General features: G+C 46.8%; 1 protein-coding gene across 4 annotated transcripts in view; it reads left to right on the top strand.

The window, feature by feature from the left end:
• LOC105692913 (neurobeachin) overlaps positions 1–20,011 on the top strand; it is a 165,448-nt gene that overhangs the window by 109,973 nt on the left and 35,464 nt on the right. For all 4 annotated transcript variants that reach the window (XM_048655901.1, XM_048655899.1, XM_048655900.1 and 1 more), the window contains exons 32-37: positions 29–367; positions 711–837; positions 909–1,017; positions 1,182–1,357; positions 1,447–1,721; positions 1,861–1,997. In XM_048655901.1, the coding sequence (XP_048511858.1) occupies positions 29–367; positions 711–837; positions 909–1,017; positions 1,182–1,357; positions 1,447–1,721; positions 1,861–1,997 (1,163 nt within the window). The remainder of the gene's footprint in view (positions 1–28; positions 368–710; positions 838–908; positions 1,018–1,181; positions 1,358–1,446; positions 1,722–1,860; positions 1,998–20,011) is intronic.

Genomic DNA, 20,011 nt, shown 5'->3' with positions numbered 1-20,011 from the left:
AAATTCATTTGCCCCGTGTTCTTTTCAGGGGATATACCTGATAACGAAGGCAATGTCCTGGATCAGGAAATGTTGGCTAACTCGGAACGAGGAGAAAAACCAACTGCTGAAATCTCTGTCGTGCGAGTACCCGACCGATTGGTGATGACAGCTACATCGGCGCGGCCCGATGAGCTCCCGATCAAGGGACTCGTCGATCACCTTCCCATACCTACACCATCGCGAGAAGCCTCGCTTACTCAAAAACTGGAAATGGCACTGGGATCCGTCTGTCCACTCCTCAGAGAAATAATGGTCGATTTTGCGCCCTTCTTATCCAAAACTCTGGTTGGTTCGCATGGGCAGGAACTCCTCATGGAAGGAAAAGGTTCGGAATATTCGAATAATCGTACGATTTTAATGTCTCGATGAGTATCCTCACTCGAAACCAACGCCTTTGTCATAGAATTGCTTGGAATTCTCATATTCCGGGTGAGAAGTTATGCTCAGTTTAATGTCACGAAGTGTTCTCGTATAACGTCAGCGTCTGCCATTAGTATGCAACTAATGTAAGTCAGATGTCTGGCGTCAACGTATTGAGATTCAAGGCACGCAATGAATGACAGTAAATTACGATGAAACTCTGTCCCAGGCATCGGCAAAGCTATAAAATAGTATTTGCTCGACAAGGTGTATAATTTGCATTCACAAATAAATTTCATTTCCATCAGGATTGACCACTTTCAAGAACAGTAACTCCGTAGTGGAACTTGTCATGCTGTTGTGTTCCCAAGAATGGCAAAACTCTCTACAGAAACACGCTGGTCTCGCTTTTATCGAGCTTATCAATGAAGGACGGTAAGCTATCGTTATTCCCGTTCATTAACTGAAATTAATGAGACTGAATTAAGAAGGAAATTTCTATACAGGCTGCTGTCTCATGCGATGAAGGATCACATAGTCCGCGTTGCAAATGAAGCCGAATTTATCCTGAACAGAATGCGAGCAGATGACGTCTTGAAGCATGCTGACTTCGAAGTAAGTATACCGAGCATTTCATTTGGAACGATTCTTTAAACTTTTTTAAATTTTCTTTTTTTCAAATTATGGACTTTGTCGGAAAAAAAGTGTTTTTTTTAATTCGAAAAACGCATCGGTATTCGGTTGGGGGCACATTCAGAAAGGACGAATTTATGTTACAGTCTCAGTGTGCTCAAACTTTGTTGGATCGTCGAGAAGAGGAGCGAATGTGCGATCATCTGATCACGGCTGCCAGAAGACGAGATAACGTAATTGCCAGTCGAGTTCTAGAAAAAGTTCGCAATATTTTGTCAAACAAACACGGTGCCTGGGGCTACATGGACCCGATGGCAGCAAGGTCAGTCTTATGATCGATTCTGTGAATTTTGTGAAAAAAAAAAAAAAAATTATAAAAATTATTCCCAACGATTGATCTTTCCGTGTTAGAATGGCTGAATTCTGGAAATTGGATGCATGGGAGGATGATGCCCGAAGGCGAAAGCGTTTCGTGCACAATCCCCTGGGCTCCAGTCACCCAGAAGCAACTCTTAAAGCAGCCCTAGAGCACGGTGCCCCAGAAGACGCGATTCTTCAAGCTCGAGAAGAGTTTCATGCCCATCTGGCAGCCTCTCGAGCTCACCAACAGCAAATTCAATCGGCAGACCTCATGGACGACAACGAATTACTTTCGGACGACAGAGACCTTGACAATGACCTAACAGGTGAGACTCAGCGGTGTAGTAAATAACCATGCAGGGAAAGCGCGTCGATGATATGCGCGAGACATACGCAAAAAATTGAAAATATTGACGATATGAGCAGCATATCCGAAATATTCAATGAATTTTGGGTCGATTACAGGTCCAGTGAACATCAGCACGAAAGGGAAACTGATAGCTCCAGGAATCGTGGCGCCCGGCATCATCTCCGTTACCTCGACGGAGTTGTACTTCGAGGTGGACGAGGACGACGCTGAAATCAAGAAAATCGACACTGAGGTGAGTCTCGAATTTTCTCTCTAGATTCCCTCTATTCGTTTGCCCATTGCTTTTACACCGAAATTCCGGCGACTCGAATTTATATTTTGTGTGGAACGAGGTCGGCGGCTGAGTGACATTATCGCAGGTAATTGCGGAGCGGTTCGCCTGCCCGGTGGCTTGTTTACCTCGGCAACAACCGTCCGCTTTAACTACTTCGAGTAATCGGTATAATTAATTACTCACCTCATTTTCAACTCATTTAGATACCGGCCATTAGATGCATTTGGAACGACCTGTTACCTTTAGTTAAGTTATCTAGTTGAAATACCGTCGACTGCTCCAATACCTGCGATAAGACGTTGCCAAGGCTTACAGCCGATTCCATTGAGACTTCACAATCCAAACGATGTGCGACGTACGTAACGCGGTAGTTTATTACGTAGATTCACCTAATAATTCTGATTGAAAGAATTTTCTTTATTTAACGAAGCCGACATCTAAAAATTAACTTTCACCCGCTATCGCGTCCCTCTTAATTTTACGTTGACGGTATTCGGACTGTGGGTGTATAACGTACGCGTATATTACATGTATACGTGAAGTAACGAATACGGAGAGAGAAAAATGACGCGAATAATTAATAATCACCGTGAAATGTAGCTCGTAATTACTCGAACGACCGTTAACCTTGGTCAGTTTCCACTTTTAATACTTTCCTTTGAATTTTTTCGAACACGAGCGTATATCTGTATAAGTTGCCGGGCATCGTACCCACACAGACTTGCGCTGAATCTACGTCTTCATCGTCTTCATTCACGTTGATGGTCGTGTGTCTTTAACCGCTACCGAAACATCGTTAAAAGAAACATCAAGACTTCGAGAATGACTGTGCGACTTCGTTAGACATACCTAGTTTAAAACTCCCCAATATCAAGATCTCCCGTAGTTCGATCTCTTATTCACGAATTACAAAACTCGGACCACGCTCGCTATCGATCATTTTTTTTCTTTTCTATTTATTCGCGTTTTCGGAAATCGACTTGGAATTCAGAAAACGGAGTGAAAATTCCCCGCCGATTCAAAATCGCTATTCTTTCGTTACTCGTGTCAAGCGCTTCGAAAAACGTACGTCAATATAATTTACGAAGTTCCCCTGCCGGTCCCTGGTAGCCGTTGGTAACGAAGAATATTAATCACAAGACGAGAACGGAATTTGAATAAATGCGATCCATAAGTGATGAGACGTGGCAAAAGCTTCCACCGAGTTCGGTGTTCGGCTGCCGGTCTCGTTCTTGTCTATCAATATCTGTAATGAGATAGGAAAGGTACGGCGGTCGAGGTCTTCGAGGTGGAGTGAGCGATTTTAAACAACACCGGTAAAGGTGAAGAGTCGCAGTTGGTAAGCTGCGGCGGTAACCCGGAGTCGAGGATTTTCGTTTCGGAGGGGATGGACGATTATCATATATTGGCCGTAGATCTCGGGTTTGTTTAACTAGGGAATAAAACAAACAGAGGTGGGCCCCATGGGGCTGCTGCTCCTCAGGGTCGGCAATTATGAGCCCCCCGCGGGGCCCGATATCTACCTACTCCTCCCGTATCTCTTTTTCTCTCTTTTAATCGCTGTTTTTTTTTTCTCCTTGACGACCGGGACTCCAATAACCCTACAGCACACAAACTATTCGGTAAGATTCTATGGAATTCGGTGATTTCCCGCTGAAGAAATAAGCTAACCAGACGAAAAAAAAAATAGAAAAATCTTCGGATATTTTGTGATTGAATCAGCGAGAGATTTTCCGTCGACACATCTTTGGAACGGGTATCAAATTGTATAATTGTATTCACACATATTTTATGAGCGGGAAAAAATTCGGTGTATGTAATTGTTTCTTTTATTAGCCGCTTCCTTTGATCGTTCAAATCCCCCCAGGGAATATTGATGAGTCAAAGGTGGAACCAAAAAATCTTTATATTTCTCGTCTATGTGTATCGGCGTTTGTTAAGCACACGGCGAGAAACAGCCGCCGCCTGTTAAATAATTCTATCGGCATAATAATTCCCCATTAGAAATCAACCGAGATACAAATGATCGTGGGTTGTTTAAACTTTCTATTACATCGCCACTCGTCAGAGTGATGTATCGGAACCAGTATTGAAACTATACAGGTATCCCGGAGCCCAATTAATGAACGATGACGTAATGATCCGCCTTAAAAGTTACCTCGGTCGAGAAAAGAGCAGAAAGAGAAATTAAAAATTAAAGGACACGTTTAAATTTTTGATTCTCCACTTCGCCCCGGTGTTATAGGGGTGGTGAAAATAAATTTGCGTAACCCCCGGATAACTGATATCGGCAAATAAATCAATTCGGTCCGCATAGAAGGTAGTAGTTAAAGATTTGCTTAAGTGATTGTAAGTCTACTAGGAGAAGCGCGTCCAGCGTCTGGCATTGGTCACCCCGCTGGGGTTTGACCGGTGCCCGATGCCTCTCGCGTCTTCCCTCCCGGCTTTTATAATGGCTTGGGTAAACGTATTTATCGTGATTTATCGTTTACACGATCCTCTCCTCTTTGCTCCTTCTTCTCTCGTATACCGTACGCGCGTTTCTATACTCCGTACCTATACCTCATACGTCTACTTATAATACCATTATATTCTCTCTCTCTCTCTCTCTCTCTCTCTCTCTCTCTGTAAAACAAACTCAGCGCTGCTGGACGGACGGACGAACGGACGAACGGACGGACAATCGAACCGTGCTTGAATTATTAATCGTTATCCAGTACTCCATACCGTGTGGAATGAGATAAGATCGGTGGTGGTACTGTTAGATGTATCATTAAAGAAAACTATCACGCTCCAAGATTCGAAGATAGTCTCGCGGACATTTTCGAGCACCCCTCCGGTATCGAATGGCCAATGGAATTTTCGCCGTACCACGGCGAGGAAACGGTGAAAGACAATTTTTTTTATAATTTTTCCAATACCGCGAGTTATGAAATTGATTAATTAAACGCGATGACCGGGAAGCCGGATTCCCCGGGGATCCGGTACCTAAGGGAGACGCGCGGATCAGCGACCGGCATACCAGCCCACCCGCATTTGCCTCTGAGAACCTGTTGCCTCCTCTTGGCGCCCAAACCTTACCGAACTATACCGAGTCCAACGCCGCGCGATGATTCCGATGCCGATGCTAATGCTGATACCGCGTGTTTCTGTATACTCTCCGGCGAACCGACAAGCCCTACCCACGAACCCCCGCTGAATGTTAAAATAAAAATTCTTCGCCGTTCGATTATAAACCAGCAACATCGAATTCATCCGCGAATTCGACTTCCTTGATGATTCTAAATAACTGGTCGCGTTATCGTTTTCGAACGGAGTAAGAGACCCTTCATTTTTTCTTCTATTAAAGAACAGAGAGAAAAAAAAAATAAATAAATAAAAAAAATTATCTCGACACATTGTGCAGTCCGTGTATAATTAAGGCCGCCCTTTTTGCTCCGTAGCGCACGGTCGTATCGCGTGGATGACTGTGAACCTACGTATAATATGCACATTCGTATGATATCGCGAGTGATGTATTGCCAGTGACGTTATAATAATCCTGCTATATAATTGCCACGTTTCAAACTCTGCGGTGCTTTATAACTTACGACTTCTCGTCGCTCTTGACGTATTTAATACACACGTGTAAAATCAGCTCCGAGCCGATGCGGCGCAAAACTCGGCGAGTCGTCATTTTTCACTCAGCCATTCGTAACTATTTTTTTCTCCTCCAGATAAAACGTCGCGCGATCGGTGTCACTATCGTGAAATTTCGAAGACCGACTCACCCGCGTAACTATATCTTTGTTGAAGAAGTCGAGCGTGTAAACGTGTGAAAATACCATCTGCGATCCGAAGAGCGAATTACAGCGGTGCGTTTTTCAGACCGCGTGCTGGCGATGGTCGAAAGACTGCAGCTCGAACTGAGAACACCAGGCAGTTAGTTCGGTAAACATCCATCAATCCCGTGTACCGGTGCACGAAGAAAAGAAGAAAAAAATGAAAGAAAGAGAGAAAAAAAAAAATACGTTAGCGGCGATTTCGGCCCGGTGAAAACGAGACGAGTGGGAAAGAGTGCGGATACCGAGGATGGGGCAGAACCGCGGCAAACCCTGATAACTGCTATTAGCGCAGGCTTTGCTCCGGTGGTCCGCCAATCTCGGTCGCACTTCTTCATATCGGTACCTAAACTCAATGCGGAAAAAGAGGAGGAGTAGAAATACGTGTAGGGGTGGATACCTCGGCTACCATCGGAAACGATCTTTTGATCCCACTACGTTCGCCTTTTTTCGGCGTAAGAAACTCGTCGTTTTCACCTCCGACGACACCCCGAGTGTCGTTGAAGTCCGCCGTAAAGTGGCGAGATGCCCCCATTCGTGAAACCCTCAATTTGCTTTGTACAACGAGTCGGAAAAAAAAGAAAAAGAAAAATAAGGAAAGAAAAATCGCTGTATTCTCCGGGATACCGTTCGACCAAAAATCTCGAGGTATTCGTGTTTCAGCTGCGCAGCTATACGCAGCCACGATTTACACACGACGATTAACGAACCTCCGACGAGTTGAAAATCCGGAGGTGGATAATTGGTATATTTTTTTCCCTTTTCGCGCGAGGTGCCCGTCCCGTCCCGAGCAGCCATTATTAACTGTATCCAACAATTAGCCCCTCGAAAGAGGCGATGATAGATACGCTAGTAGTAGGCAACTGTCCAGCGTCGAGTCAACACCGTCGGCAGCTGCTCCTCCGAACGCCCGTATGATGCGGTAACCCGACGTGTATTCCTTCTCGGTTTTTCGGGGTTCGTACGTCGTCGGGCCTCTCGGGAGAAGCGTTGCCCCGCTTTCGAGGGAGCCAAAAAATCACCTCGTACGCACTTATCGTTTCGAGGCGCGCGCGCGCGCGACCCACGAGATGCTCCGGAGTGTGGAACGACGTTGGCTCGGTCGAAGAGAGAAGGCGGGGTCGACCGGTCGACCGACGACCGGGCCGAGCGGGCGATCCTCCGCGTGACGGATGGCGCCCACCTGTGGATTCATTCACTAATCTGTTCCCTAAGCAAACAACCCAAACACACCCCGTCATTACCGCTGACGGCATAAGTAGCGCCCCTCCCTTCTCCTCCCCTTGGTCTCTTTGGTCGGATACAATATTTATTGCACCGTCGAAGGAAAAAAGGCGCATCAACTATGGCACATATACACCCGGTGAAACGACGCCTGTACCGCGTCCGTAACATGCGAGACATTTTCACCCCGGCGACTCGTGATTTTCCGGGATCTGATTTGTTTTTTTTTTTTTTTTTCTTTTTCTTTCTAATTCTTCGTCGATTCGTGACGCGACACTGTAAACCTGAAACTTCGCTGAGAAGCGATAATGATTTTTCCTCACGAACAAGTGAAATTATACGGCGTACGTGCACGAGGTCCTCTACACGCGGTATTCGGAGCGAGGGAATCGATCGTTGCGAAAAATAAAGTTCAACGCGAAAAAAATCTGAACTTCGTGAGCCGTGGAATCGGTAAAGTTGACTCTAACGAGAAATTAGAATTTCGTGTCAAGTTTTGTTGAGGGGAAAAAAAAGTACAGAAAAACGGAGCACGAAAGTAGCAGGCATTGGGAAGAATCTGATCCTGTAATATAAAAAAGCTGCTAGCCCCGCGCACGGCCTTGGGCACATCCCTTGGCAGACTTTGAGCCTCTGCTCACTCTGTAAACGTGAAGTTCTAGCCTATAATTAAAGTATCCACTCTCGGTAAGTTATTAGTCCGAAGAGCTCGCGGGCTCGCTTCGCATCGGGAGTTAAAAAAGTTGAGATTTGAGTTTCAGGATTCAGGACGTGCTGCGGAGGTTTCGCATTACCGCCAACGAAATTCATACCGCCCTTGGCCTTAGGTCCCAACTTTACGAATCGCACGTCGTACGTTCGAATTTGATCGCCGGTAGCCGTTCGTGTATTTTGTCATTTATTCGAAAATCCCTCGAATCGTACCGTACGAGGTGCAATGGAGGAACGTTATCGCGGATCAGTCGTAGAGCGCGGGTTGAAATCGCTCGGTAGATTTTGACGCGCAATTAATGAGAACGCGCACGGTTAGAGTTCGTTAGCTCTGTGCGATCGTTGCCACTTTTAACCCCGTACATAGCGAAATCTCTAATGACTCGCTAAATTACTAAAAAGCACAAGCTGCATGTTCCGATAGTCGTTAAGTTGCAGCGCCACGTTTTCACCTGACCCGAGTTAAGAACCCCGTGCTTATATCATTATACCTGTATATACCTGAACTCCGCTTGTTCGTTCGACTGCTGCAACAGCTAGCGGGCTCGTTGCATAATTACCAACCACCTTTGGAGTAATTTACGATCATGCAAATCTAACCTGACGAGATAAACTGTACGAAATATAAATAGTTTCGTAAATATCCCCGCGGTAAATTAGACGTTTCAATGGCTTGTTTAATTTGAGGTGAAAAAATAAGTGGACGCGTTCGATTGCTAAGTAGGAGAAGAAAAGTTTCCACGTTTCTTCTTCTTCTTCGATTTCTCTCCTTTTTCGTTTCTCCGCATCTTTGAACCGTCGCCGGTTCAAGTCGTAATTTATGCCATCTGCCGCAGTTTCTGATAGTCCTTCTCTAGGGACAGACCGACCGACTCGCCGTGTTCGCAGTCCGCGCGATTTCGGTTAGATTGTAGATACGGATACACCGAAAACTCGAAGGACAGGTAAAGGTACAGACCGCCTCGTCGCCACCACACTGTTGAGAAACGAGAAACGAGAAAACTGCAGATGAGAAAATCAGATAAGTGCGGAGTCTTGTGGTACAGAAAACGGGACTGCCGACGAGTCGGACTGGAAGCGGGACCGGGACTCCGGGCTGCGCAGGGATGCGGCTGTACGGTTAAATCTACGCGTATCCCATAATTTAGCGATTATTTTGACAAGGGTATGATTTCCCGACAGGTTATTGGCCTTACGGCTGCCCACTAAAATATAGCTATTTAAATGCCCACTTAGAGGATCTATGATAAATACACATCGGATCGGTTATAACGCTCTCTTTGGAGCGTGAAAAAAAATAAGCGCCGAAGATAAATTGCAATCGTCGATACGCGTACATCTTACAAGATTATAAAGAAAACGATGTAATTGAAACGACATCGACGACGAGATTTCGTTTCTACTTTTCCTGTGTGTGTACGTTGGATTCGTTTCGGCTACCGCACGAAAATCACCTGACGTATCATCGTCCGACTCGAAGTCTCAAGGGAATGATTAACCGCTTGTTAAAGCCTTCGAATTAGGGGTGGATCGGGGGGGGGGGAGGGGATTTTGAGATGTTCTTTTCCAGACGGCGTTCGCATCCGACTCACCACCCTTACACATTCCTTATACCTCCGACATCGGGTGTATAGCGAGGTGTCTTTTAAAAGGTACGGAAACCAAGATTTAGTGATTTAACGGACTTGTGCAACCCTCGTTTGTTCCGAGTTTCCTCCATACGATACCTCACGAGATTTATGATTGACGTCGTCTCAGTTTCCCTGTTTTATCTTTTTGGTTTATTGTTTATACGAATACATCCCGTTGTATAAGTTTCCTAATTCCCGGGTCTACTTTCTTCTAATTAATATTTATTACATCATTTCACCCGCAGCTATCTCGTTAGTTGGTTTCAATGCGTGTGTATCTAAGATGTGATGACCGATGATCGCGGTTAAAAATAAAAAAAAAAAAAATACATATCTCGAGGGATTTCGGGCGAACGCGTCAGGGAAGAGGGAAAATTTTGTGCCCATCTTCTCGTAAGCGCGCGTGCAACGTATCGTACGCTCAGGTCACGATAAGCCATAAACTCCGTCGCTGTCGTTGTTGTAAAATAAACTTCATCTCTCCCGGACCGATGATCGAAGTCAATCTCGTATTTTACTCGAAATCCCTAACCGATTGACCCGCATTTTGCTTAATTACGACGATGCCCGGTACGTGCCACGTACCTATCCTCGTTAATAGACCGCGCATACGAATACGCCCGCTCGGCGTACGCTTCTATCCTGCATACGAATACAAAAGTCGGTAGACGACTTATCGGAATATTAAATAATTCTTTTATGTATGAGTAAATGAATACTTGCGTCTATCGTGTAAATATACGCGTACGCTTAGGTATACCTACCACGGTTGTGGTTAAAAAGCGAGGGAGGCAAAACGGAGGAGAAGGAAAGGCTTGGCCCGCGGCTAGAGGCGCAACAGACGCTGAGTTATGGCGCAGGTTAATTATACAAAACATTCAATTATGCCTTCCAACACACACGTTTCGATATCCGTTGGTTCACGTGTGTGGCACGCGTATTGTACGTACGTGCGAACGGTCGTGCCGTTGCACGGTGATTTTTGTCGTGCGAGTCGCTCGATTCGTGTTCGCCGGATGCGTTCGTTCGAACGGCGAACGCGTCGCGAGAAAAATCTGCCCACATTTTGGCCTCCTCGGCAAACGTTGGTGCGGATAAGGAAAAGGGGGGGGAGGGAAAAGAGGCATACGAAAATAGAATGAACGAAGAGTTACGATCTTTGTGGGAAAATCAGCGGCGCTTGACGGGCATCCGATCGCGATCGCGTCACCGCGAGTTTTCGGGCCCACGGTGCCCGGAACGGAGGAACGACGATCCTCGTTTTTCCACGCAGGGTTCCATTTATCATTGGACGGAATCCTAGCGAGGGCTCTAGCTGTTCGCTAGGTGCACGCGCGGCCAAAAGTTAAAACAAAGACCATGGGAGTTTTTGAGGAGGGTTTGCTCGACGGAGGGAGCTACGAGTGGGGGGGGGGGGGGGGGGGCCCAGACGGGCCGGACGACGCGCCCGATGCGGCAGAGAGGCCAGAAACCCAACGGACCCCGATGGACCCCGAGGAGAAGGGCCCATAACGCAGGGATTTTACGTGCCGGCGCCGGCGCCCCCTGCGGCCTCAGACACCGCGGTCTGATGTATACGTATACACGTATCTCCCACCGTAGCCACGGGAACCTATCTCTTCGGCTATCACTGGCGCCCGAAGAGTACCAACGAGTGTATACCTGTACCGTATACCGGGATCGCGCGGCGTACACCGCGTTCGAAATCGTCGCGTCCGTTTCGCGCGTACGATTTTTCAAATCGGATCTCGACTAACTCGAGATTTAATTCAATCAGCGACCAGTCGTTCGGAGGACTTTGAGAATTGAAATTGGAAGAGCCGCCGGTGTCTGATTATATAACGCCCGAAGACCCCGATACGCGTCAGTGCTGATCATCGCGCGAGACGCGGAGACACCGGCTGTATATACCGCCGCACGGACGCAGTAAACATGAAATACAACCTCGGCCAGGCTTTATCTGCATATCTCCGCCATCCGATGCGGCTATATTCATTGTTTTATAGGAGCTGTAAATATGTCAAGCAATTAAAAAAGTTCGCTTGTGATTTCTACGCGTGGGTGTTGTACCTAAGGGTTCAGACCGCATTCGACGTACCGAGCAATGCTCATTTTCTCATTGACATTCTGCGGCGTACGACGTGAAAACCGCGGGAAAAGGAAGTTTTAATTCCCATCCAAGCATCCATAGCTACCTACATTACGATAATTGTATTTTAGATACGCGATGTCGCGCTTATCGCATTCGTTACCGCAGCTGTTCCCGACGGTTCTCTCACCTCCGTTACGAGACCCGTGGATCCACGTACTCCCGTTGGCTTCGAACACCTGCGGGCCAATTCCTAATTACGAAGAATTTATGCGTTCGTAAACAAGAATCTCCAACGCACGTTTCCCCCGACGGTTTTTCTCCCCGAAAACGGTTTTCGAATACCTTGTATGGAAAAACAATTCGAAAATCGAAATGAAGAAAAACTCGAGTCTCGATTCCCCTGCCCACCTCACCTTCCGCGGAAGGTATTACCCGTGTACGAAGAACGATCCAACGATTTTATCTCACGTACCTACTCCAAGAAAATCTAAGATAGCCCGCAACGGCACATAGAACGCGACGTCCGAAAGGAGCTGCAACGCAGGGGTATCGGTCGCGCGGTCCAAGAGAGAGAGACACAACGGCGGCGCGTAGATTAAAACAATGCGGGGAGTTAGATAACGGCGGTCAACGCGTGACAGGTCATCCCTAACCCTCCGTTCGGACCCCGTCGTATACCTGATGTACGCGTATACGCGCCACGGACGAAGCGGATAAACCTGCTGCCGTAGAGCGTAGGACCTGACGCGAGCCACGATCGGTCCCGCTCCCGATGCCGATGCCCGGACTCGACGATGAATCCCCCTTCGCGTAGCCGTACCATACCTGAACTAGGTACGGCTTAACGAAGACTACTAATAAATAACGCGGCAACCGGACTCCTTACTCCGGTGGGCTCTCCGGACCGGAGACTCCTCAGTTTTTGACTCCAGACTCCCGGCTCACGGCGCAATATCCGATCCTGGAAGCGGGGGAAACGACGCTACGCCGGAGTCTTGCCCACGAAGATGGATGTGCGTCCAGGCGCCGCCGTCACCTGGCATTCCCGTATCCTCCTTCTCTCTCTCTCTCTCTCTCTCTCTCGTTCCACTCCTTCTCCCTTCGTATATATGTGTACGTATGCCACGTTCCTCGGCTTCCTTTTCTATCTTCGGGACCCGTGCAACCAACCGCCGCGATGGTAGCGCGGTGATCGTACCTGCTTCGGAGGAGGTTTTCTCGACTCCCATATACGCGCGGTAACCATGACCATTTTATACTTATCTCATTCCCCTATCTTTTTCACGCTTATTATACCTCGAGGAAAACAATCTAGCTCTTGTACGGGGTTATGCCTTATATCGCAACGTTCTTGGGACCCTCGGCGGAACCCTCCCGTTCCTCCTCCTCCGTCTCTTCTCCTTTCACCCGGGAGTTCGAGAAAAGAAAAAGGGCTCGGAGGTGTTCCGTCGCGCGAATAACGCGATCAAGTTACCGCCCTAACTACTCCGTGCGGAATCCTCGGCGAGGATTTTCTCTAGGAACGGATCGACCCGAACTGTCGCGGTATTTTTCAAAGGCAACAATAAGACCCGAATTTCCGCTGAATTTAATTCACCGGCAAATGGAGTCTTCCAAAGGAATCCTTTCGGATCCTGAACAAGGTCAAGTTGGAATTTTCGACCTCCTCCCATCGGAAGCAACGCGGCGGCAAATTACACGGAAATTCCGAGTCCGCGGCGAAGCGAACCTCAGGGTTTACCGAACGTCGAGGGTTTCCATGCATCCGGTAGCACCGCGAACTCGACTTTGGGACCGTTTAATGCGCAGAGAGATGAAAATATCGGTCTTCGAACGGACGCCGTGAATCGATCTCGGACCATATCCCGCCCTGTAGTACGGCAGTGAGGGGGCTGGGCGCCTCTACGGGCACCTCGACGGGTGGTCATTGTGTATTTTCGGACCCCCGCACTCTCCGGGCTTTCTTCCATTCTCCTTAGCGGGCAGTTCTCTCGTAACTCGTAAAGTCAAACGTTGACACTAACCGCGGGACGCCGCCTTCTCTCCTTTACGAAAAACTTTCAAACAACCTTTTCATCCGTTATTATGTCGTTATTATATCGTACATAGAAATACAACGGGGGAAAAGGACAATCGCGCTCGAAAATACCCAAGTCACATCTCCGGGGGATATCTCGATGACGAAAATTATCCAATTTTGATTTCTTCGTGCTAAAAATCAGCAGCGATCACCTTCGCGAGAAGTAGATGCGCGAGCAAAAACCAATCGGCTCAACTCGGTGATCGATGATCGCGATCGGATCGAACCGCGCTTTTTGCCTCACATGTGAAACGATTCCTTAACAGGACACCGAGCGACACCCGTTATCTTTACACTTTTTAAATACCCCTGCAATTTATATCGTACGATGAATTCTCCTCAGCGATAAAGTTTCCTACTCTACGTTCTTTATTCGTTCATTTTTTTAATTTTTTTTTTTTTTTCTCCCCAACTCTCTCTCTCTCTCTCGGTATGAATTATCGCGGCCATCTCGCTGTGCAGCTTCTTTAACACGATTCTCGATTTAATCTCGATACACCCTATACACACTAGCGTGTACAACAACGCGCCGCGTAATTTAATATGTAGCACGTGTCCTCGTGCCGGAGTGTGTAGAAGTATTTCGTACACCTATACACGCGGTTACATTACAGCCGAACGGAGGCGACAGTTTGCGGCCAGTTTTTAGCCGTTCTCTCTCTCGAGAAGGTACCTACGTGAAATGAAATTGTTCCCGGTAAATCGGAAGGGTTCCGGGTGCGACGATCGCCTTGCAAAAAACAATCGTCGCGAGTCCGGAGTTTTCGAGTTATCCGTGCAAAACGCGGCAACAAAAAACATCTCGAGACCCGTGCCGAGGTCTTTTGCTAAATTAGCGGGGTTTTATGCCGGTGCATTAGCGAATTTAACGACCTAATCAAAGACCCGAAACTTCACAGGGGCCGCGTGCTGACACCAAGCAACGCCTCCGGCCCGACATGAATTCACGGCTGAGCAAACGATGCCTTCTTTTATCTCCGCTGATATTCCGAGCCCCCCAGGACCCGATGGACCGACTTTTAAGTATCTAATATCCCCGAACTATGGCCAGTGAGTAATTATCATTTTGTAGCGAAGGGAAAATATGATTTTCGTATACCCAAGACGAAAAATGCGAGGACATCGCGGAGGAGAAGAAAGTTTACCCAAAATTATTTCTCTCGCCGTGGCGATTCCAATGTTCGGTCGAACGTATCGTGAACTTTGGAAGGGTAAAAAAAAAAGCCGGACTGTTGCGGTATAGGGTCGAACTTTCGTCGGTACGATCAAGGGCTCGGCCACGCCCCCATCCCGCCTTCTTTAATCATCGGCTCATTACTCATTAGCGCTAATGAGCCGCGCGCGCGCGCCAGTTATGTACGTGTATACCTATCCATATGCGCGGATACACGCAGTTCACATAGGTGAACGTGGGACAAATACACCGACGCTTCGTCGCACCCACGTGTAGCGGTCCTTATTCTCGACCCGTGAGAAAGTCGGAAAAAAACGAAACGCAGATTTTTTACGCGCGTAGGTCAGACGATAAAACGCGGTGATTTCTGTCCTCTCGTTTCGATTTTGATACGTTTTCTTTTTTTTTTTTTCTCTCTCTCAAAGATTTCGAGGCGCACCGATCCTCTCGATCCTCGGGGCGTCGCGTATCGCTGCAGCTATAGCTTCCCATAAAACATGCCGTGACATCGTGTGTTCGTCGAAGCGATCACGTGTGACGACTGCTCGCGCGGAATAGTACGTCGCCGACGCCCCGAAGACCCGAAAACCCAGCATCCGTCACAGCCGTCGGTCCGTAAAATTGGCGCCACCTGCCACCCCTGCAGTACCCGAAATCATTCGAGGACCTGACTCATCTTCGCTACGCGGAAAAAGTCACTGCCTAGGATCACGAATTAATGCATTTATAATAGGAATCCCAATGACCCTTGACACCCTTTTACAAAATGCACAACGAGTCGGGATTCATCGCGAATCGAGGTGTCCTTTCTATAGTTTGAAACCTTATTGTTAGTAGGGCTAGGCGTTCGTTCGAGAGAAATTTCTACTTCTCCGCAGATCCGGAGATTTTAATTACCCCGCGTGGTTTTGATCGGGAAATGACTTAATTAAAGTATAATCGGATTCTTGGATTCATTAGCGTTGTCTGCTTCCCGAGTTACGGGGTAAATAAATAAGGAATCATTACATTACATTAGTCTCTGAAATTCTGGACTATAGGGGGGGAGGCTTTCGAGAGGAGGGGAAAGAAGCGTGGTACGGGGAACGAGAGGGGGTGGCTGGTTGATGTACAAAATATAATGTGATTGTTTCCAAGCGAGCAGCTGGGCGGCAGGGGTTGCTCCTCTACTCGTTGCCCGCGGTGATGACTTCATCCCCTCGTCTTCTAATCCATACGGATTCGAACTCACCGTCCTGTGCACGGAAAATAAACCCCGCTATAAATCGGAACGCGATGGACCGCAACGCGGAGCAAATGTCACCGCGAAATACACGCGTTGTGGAACCGGTAAAGAAGAACGAGAGGGTGGCGAGAAAAAAAAAAAAAACGCGAAGAGAAAATCTTTTCCTTTCCGACGAAAAATGTAAAAACAGGAAACGAGGAACCTAGTTTTCCCTTTGAATCGCCCTATGAAACGCACGCACGCACGTACGTACGCACCATAGAAATGAATAGGGGGTATTTCGCGATCGGAAAGAACAAAAGATGAAGATAGCGGAGTGTATTCGGTACCGACGCATTGTGCTAGTTGTTTGTACGCTTGTAATATGCCCTGCGTTTTATACCCGTGCGTCGCGTACTTTTGATAGTTGAATCTTTGTAGTTATTGTGTCCCGCGTCGTTGTAAAGTTGGTAGACCGGGGTTCGGGTACCGGGAAAGGATTACCAGTGAAATCCTTTAATGGCATTGTTGGCATTTGAATAACACGAAATATGATATGAGATCGGCTCAGAGGACTAGCTAGCCGGGGCTTCGCTTCAGGTATAGGGTTACGCTTATACCCCGTGCAGTCCTCCGCCATGACGCTCGCCTCTGTTCCTACGGATTAATTGTTGGCAGCTTGTTGATGCGTTGAGATATACGTACAGGGCTGACAAACCCTTTCCAGGAATACCTGCAGCGCCTACGGAATATACATTTCTATTTTTTTTTTTTTTTTTTCAATTTACATACGACCCTCTACCCGCGTGAAACAAAAAATACCCTGCGGATAACGTCCACCAAAAAATCGATAAAATGACCCATTTCGATTTCTGACCACGTCTGATTCGCAATTAATTCTCCGTTAATTAATTCTGTGAACCTTTTCGTTTGTTTCAGGTGAGTAGATTCCGAACTTATCAAATTTATGGCGAAGTATTTAGAGAAGATGTCGCTGATCTCTCGCCAGATCCTTTGGTGAGTAATAGACACGTGATAAGCTAGGCTATTTTATGTGGTTACAAATTGTGTAGCCTGTTCTGGTCCATGAACGGGATCCGGAAAAACAGTCGCCGCGCTATCGATACGCTCTCTTTCGAAAGTTTTGAAACATCATCAGCCGGGGCTTTTAGACAGCTACGGTGTTATAAAAAACGAATTTTTTTCTCCCCAACTCAGAATGAAATAAAAAGCGAAAACCTGCGGCTGTTGTCTTTGAAGTTACGAGTGTAAACAGCCGATATACTTAGCGAGTTTAAAGTTAAGAGGGCGAGTGATACACTCGAGATGAAAAAAGGAGGAGAAGCTCAACAAAAAAAACGTCTAAATAAGAAAGAAAAGTGAGAAAAAGAATTTTTACGCGGAGACGTCTGAGGGAAGGCGGAGGGGTGCGGAATCGTCTTGTGTAGGACGCGGTGATAATTCAGCCGAAAGGATGCATCCATCCTCTCTCCCTGGTGCACTGTCTGCTCTCTTTCCCCCCCGCCGCCCCGCCGCCCCTTCGTCCCCCTCGGAACTCCGACCAACCCGGAGAGAAATACTCGAATCTGAACCCAGAAATAGACCGATGTTTGGTGCGGACCTCGGCGATCATCCGCATCCTCCTCTTCTTCTTTTTCTCCTTCATCTTCTTCTCTTCCTACTCTCCTACGGTATACGATAGTTCCCACAGGCTCTGCCGAGCAGAGCGACCCGTGTCCCTCGGGAGCTGCCGTTTCCTCTCTTATATTCCTATCCCATATAATACTGCAGCTTCTCGTGCGAGCTGCAGAAGACCGCATCATAAATCTCCGCGTAAGTTTAGGGGTAGCGGGCCGACGCCATAAGAGGGTGAAGAGATGAGCCGAGCAAAGTAGAGTAGTGGCGCGACGATGCGGAAGAGAATTGCCCCGGAACTAATCAAATTTTGATTCGGATTAAATCGAAATAGCGGAGCACTCCCCGCGCATAAAATCACCCATATCGACTGTGCGTGTGATGCGTGTGAGTACGGGCGAACGCGTGACCTCTGTCCGACTGTGTAAATGGAACCAGAAAACGAAGGGGTGCCCGCTGAAGAAGTTTCGACTCGAAACGAAAAATGACGAAATTTTTGAACGAATTCGTCGGTAACAAAATTTGATGTTTTTTACACCTACGACTCGATTCAGGTTCCCGACTGTTGAAGTTCCTCAGATCTTCTCGCGTACGAACGTGGAGCTCATATATAAGCACCGCGCAAACTGCTGTTTAGCGCCCATCAATTTTGCCGAAAACGAAAATGAGCACTCGATCACGAGGTCGCTCGTTCCGAAATTAATCTTGTTTGCGTATTCGTAGTGAAATATTTTACCCCGAGTTAAGTTATCTTTGGCTGCGACGGAAATCCGCGGCACTCGGTGCAATAATTGTACTTGCCACGTTATACGTGTGAACACTATGAAAAGATCGTCGGAAAATTTGCGAGACTCGTTCAATTCGAGTCGGAAGAAGAAAAAAAGAAATCGAATAACGTACGAGCACGCGACATGCGCGAGATACGTATGATATACCTAACAAAATAAGAATAAAAATCGAGGTTACCCACGTGGCAAAGTACCAACGCGTGCCCTCGTAATTATGATTCAGGGTTTTGTGGCCGCGGTAAAAGAAGGACGAAAAATCGAACTTGACAACTGACATTAATTCTCGTCAGTTGGAATTTGAGCCCGACATTTAACCCGTAGGTTTAAAACGGTGCGTGAACGCGATTTGGTTACCGCGTGCGGCCCCCCGAGTTCAATTTTCTTCTGGCAACGTAGCGCGGTCCTCGGCCCTATATATACCGACGTCGGAAGGGTTGCGCTCTTCAAAAATTTATTATTAATAACTTAATCGCCCTTTTAATTACTCCATAAATTCCAATCCCCGCGAAGTGCCTACTCGACGCTGCGACGTTACTCGTAACGTTTTAAAGTGGACTAGAATATTCTACGCTTCGACTTGCTCGATTTTTTTATAACGTCGAAATTATAGGTACGACTAATATCGCCAGGTAATTTTGTACCGGAAAAATTGTGCTTTTTTCATTTTTTATTTTACTCGTATCACGCGATATCAATTTTTTAATCATCCCACTCGCTTTTATATTCCACCGGAGAGGGGCTCGAAAAAGAAAAAGAAACCAAACTTTCGACCATTTATATCAATTCACAACAACTTACCCCTCCCAAAACCACCCCCCGGACTCGAGTATTTTTTACCCCTCACGTTGCGTGAAATATCGCGTCCCCGGTGACGCTAAACAATTTTAGTTATTAGACTGTATCGAGGTGTAAAATCATCTTTTTTCGACAACTTTCCGAGTTAGTACAGAAAGAAAAAATTACACAATTTGATATCAATTACATGTGGCACATCGCATGCATTTTCTTTTCTGTCTTCTAAGCTTTGAAAATGCGAGAGCACTCGTGACTCTTGTTCAAAAAGAGAGAAAACGAGGAAAATATTTTTTCCACGTGCGCATCAAGTTTGAAAAGTGAGAACACGAATTTCGCATTTCGGCCGATAGTTTTAAACCGCATCACGGAAAAATGGCGACGAATTCATTTAACACCGTTGGCGTGTACGCGGGGTATCTCAAGGGGTTGTAATTCTTTCACGTGAATCCTTCGCTAAAATATACTCGGCAATATAACGCGAAACGCCGTTTTATCGTCGTAAGCGCGCGGTAAAGTTAAAAAACGATGCAATTCCGCGTTTGAAATATGATGCGTATAACAACGTATTCAAATAAAAACCTGTATTTGTACACAATCGTGTATAGGCGTAATATAATTTATACGAGCGTGAGTAATTTTTTTGAGTAGGCAGGTAGGAGCGCATGAACGTTTAGACACGTGCCCCGAACTTTACATCGGGTGAATAAAAGCGAAGAAAAATAAATAAAACTCAACGGTGACACCACTTTCGATTTTACTTGGGAAAAGAAATATGCATCCACTTTCCGTTTGACGGGCTTCGTTTGTTTCATCGCTA

Source organism: Athalia rosae, chromosome 5 (genome assembly GCF_917208135.1).
Source record: "Athalia rosae chromosome 5, iyAthRosa1.1, whole genome shotgun sequence".
NCBI lineage: Eukaryota > Metazoa > Arthropoda > Insecta > Hymenoptera > Athaliidae > Athalia > Athalia rosae.
The sequence above is the reverse complement of the archived record's forward strand: the minus strand, read 5'-3'. Positions and strand labels throughout refer to the sequence as shown.